The sequence below is a fragment of the Austrofundulus limnaeus genome, unplaced genomic scaffold, assembly GCF_001266775.1.
Source record: "Austrofundulus limnaeus strain Quisiro unplaced genomic scaffold, Austrofundulus_limnaeus-1.0 Scaffold75, whole genome shotgun sequence".
NCBI lineage: Eukaryota > Metazoa > Chordata > Actinopteri > Cyprinodontiformes > Rivulidae > Austrofundulus > Austrofundulus limnaeus.
Window position 1 is genome coordinate 188,325 of NW_013952477.1, and position 1,893 is coordinate 190,217.

Sequence of the window (1,893 nt, forward strand, 5' to 3'; positions counted from 1 at the left end):
TTGTGACACTGCTCTTTTCGACCAGGTGAATCTGGCATCCAATGTAACTTTTCCCCCTGGGACGCTGGCTAAAGCCCCCCCGCCGATGAGCCTTTCTCAGAGCGCCACGGCACCGTCCACACCCTTGACCCCCCTCTCCGAATCCCCCTCAGTCCTCACTCCCAGTAACATGTTCACCGGAAGCCCCGTAAGGAGGCGATACAGCCGCTCCGTGAGCCAAGGTACCGATGACCTGATGAGACTTATAGAAAGAAAAAGAGCACGCTCAACTTCCTGGATAAAAATTCTTTACCTTTGTTGTCTCATTTCTGTCTACAGATATAATTGATAATAAGGAGTTCTACTTGAGCACAGAAGTTAGACCTCCTTTCACATATGCATCTCTCATAAGACAGGTAACATATTCCTTTATTAACACATAACCTTAGCTTTTTCCTCATCTGTATGAGTATGAAACAGATAAATATACATTTTAATCTGCATCTCTTCCAGGCTATTTTTGAATCTCCTCGCAATCAGCTGACTTTAAACGAAATCTACAACTGGTTCACGAGAAACTTTGCGTATTTCAGACGCAACGCGGCCACATGGAAGGTATAAATGCAAACGCCGGAAAGCTGCCGGAAAGATTCTTAGGTTTGTTCGTTTTTGGTTGAAATCCGTGTCTTGAAATCTTGCAGAATGCCGTCAGACACAACCTGAGTCTGCACAAATGCTTTGTGCGTCTGGAGAACGTGAAGGGAGCCGTGTGGACGGTAGACGAGATCGAGTTTCACCGGAGGCGGCCACAGAAAGCTGCCGGCAACGGGTACGTACGCTTCAGGTGATGGGGAAAGGCGTCGCGCTTTTTCAGACCTTACTAGAAGTCAGCTACTTGACGTTAAAGGACTTGACCTTGTGGCTCACAAGTACACTGAGTATTTACTGTAAGCAAGTGTTGGGAGTTTCATAGACTGGGAGCGAGGAGTGCTTGTTGTGTTTGCGTGCTGAAATGCAGGACAGCGAAGGTCATCTAGACATATTTTTTTTTCATTTGACAACAACCAAATGATTGAAAAGCTGAGCGAACATGAAAGCTTTACAGTCCAGTTTGGTGCAGGATGGGTCCCTGTGGCTAAATAAATCATCTCAACTTAGATGAATCAAATGCTGAATACTTCACATTCAAACAACACCATTTTTAAACTGCTTCAAAATATTGTCAAATTTTTCAAATAGTTTGAAGGAGACAAAAATGCTTAGATTGTTGAAATTTAAAAAAAAATGGTAAATGGACTGAACCTATATATTGGCGGCACGACTGCTCAGTGGTGAGCACTGACGCCCCACAGCAAGAAGGTCCTGGGTTCGATCCCTGGTTCAGACCTGTCTTTCAGTGTGGAGTTTGCATGTTCTCCTTGTGCTTGCGTGGGTTTTCTCCGGGTACTCCGGTTTCCCCCACAACACAAAAACATGTACAGTAGGTTAACTTCAGGTCCAAGCTGCCCTTAAAAAAGAGATCTGTGATTAGGGCTGTGTATTAACAAGAATTTGGTGATACGATACATATCATGACTGAGGGGTCACGATAAGATATATCCCGATATATTGTGATACTGTAAGCAAGGCGATATATTGCGATTTTTTTTGTCCAAAAATTCTATTAAATAAAAACCTCTTACTGGAAAAAAAAGAAAAGAAAAACCGAAATTCGTTGTCTCAGAAAATTCTAATTTTACATAGACATACTTTTGATACATTTAGCTGTGTTCTGCTTTGTATGTGTTTTATTTTATTTGTTTCATATTTCATCCATGTTTTCAATTATTAGACTAAATTTGCCAATAAATAGTTTGAAAATACACTGCTCAAAAAATAAAGGGAACACTTAAACAATGCACGCTAACTCCCGAC

The 1,893-nt window shown here is 41.9% G+C and overlaps 1 protein-coding gene across 3 annotated transcripts in view; it reads left to right on the forward strand.

Annotated features, from left to right (window-relative positions):
• The window catches only part of LOC106519291 (forkhead box protein P1-B), a 22,500-nt gene that overhangs the window by 14,281 nt on the left and 6,326 nt on the right, over positions 1-1,893 (forward strand). For all 3 annotated transcript variants that reach the window (XM_014010884.1, XM_014010886.1, XM_014010885.1), the window contains 4 exons: positions 26-221; positions 319-395; positions 493-594; positions 681-808. In XM_014010884.1, coding sequence (XP_013866338.1) covers positions 26-221; positions 319-395; positions 493-594; positions 681-808 — 503 coding nt within the window. The remainder of the gene's footprint in view (positions 1-25; positions 222-318; positions 396-492; positions 595-680; positions 809-1,893) is intronic.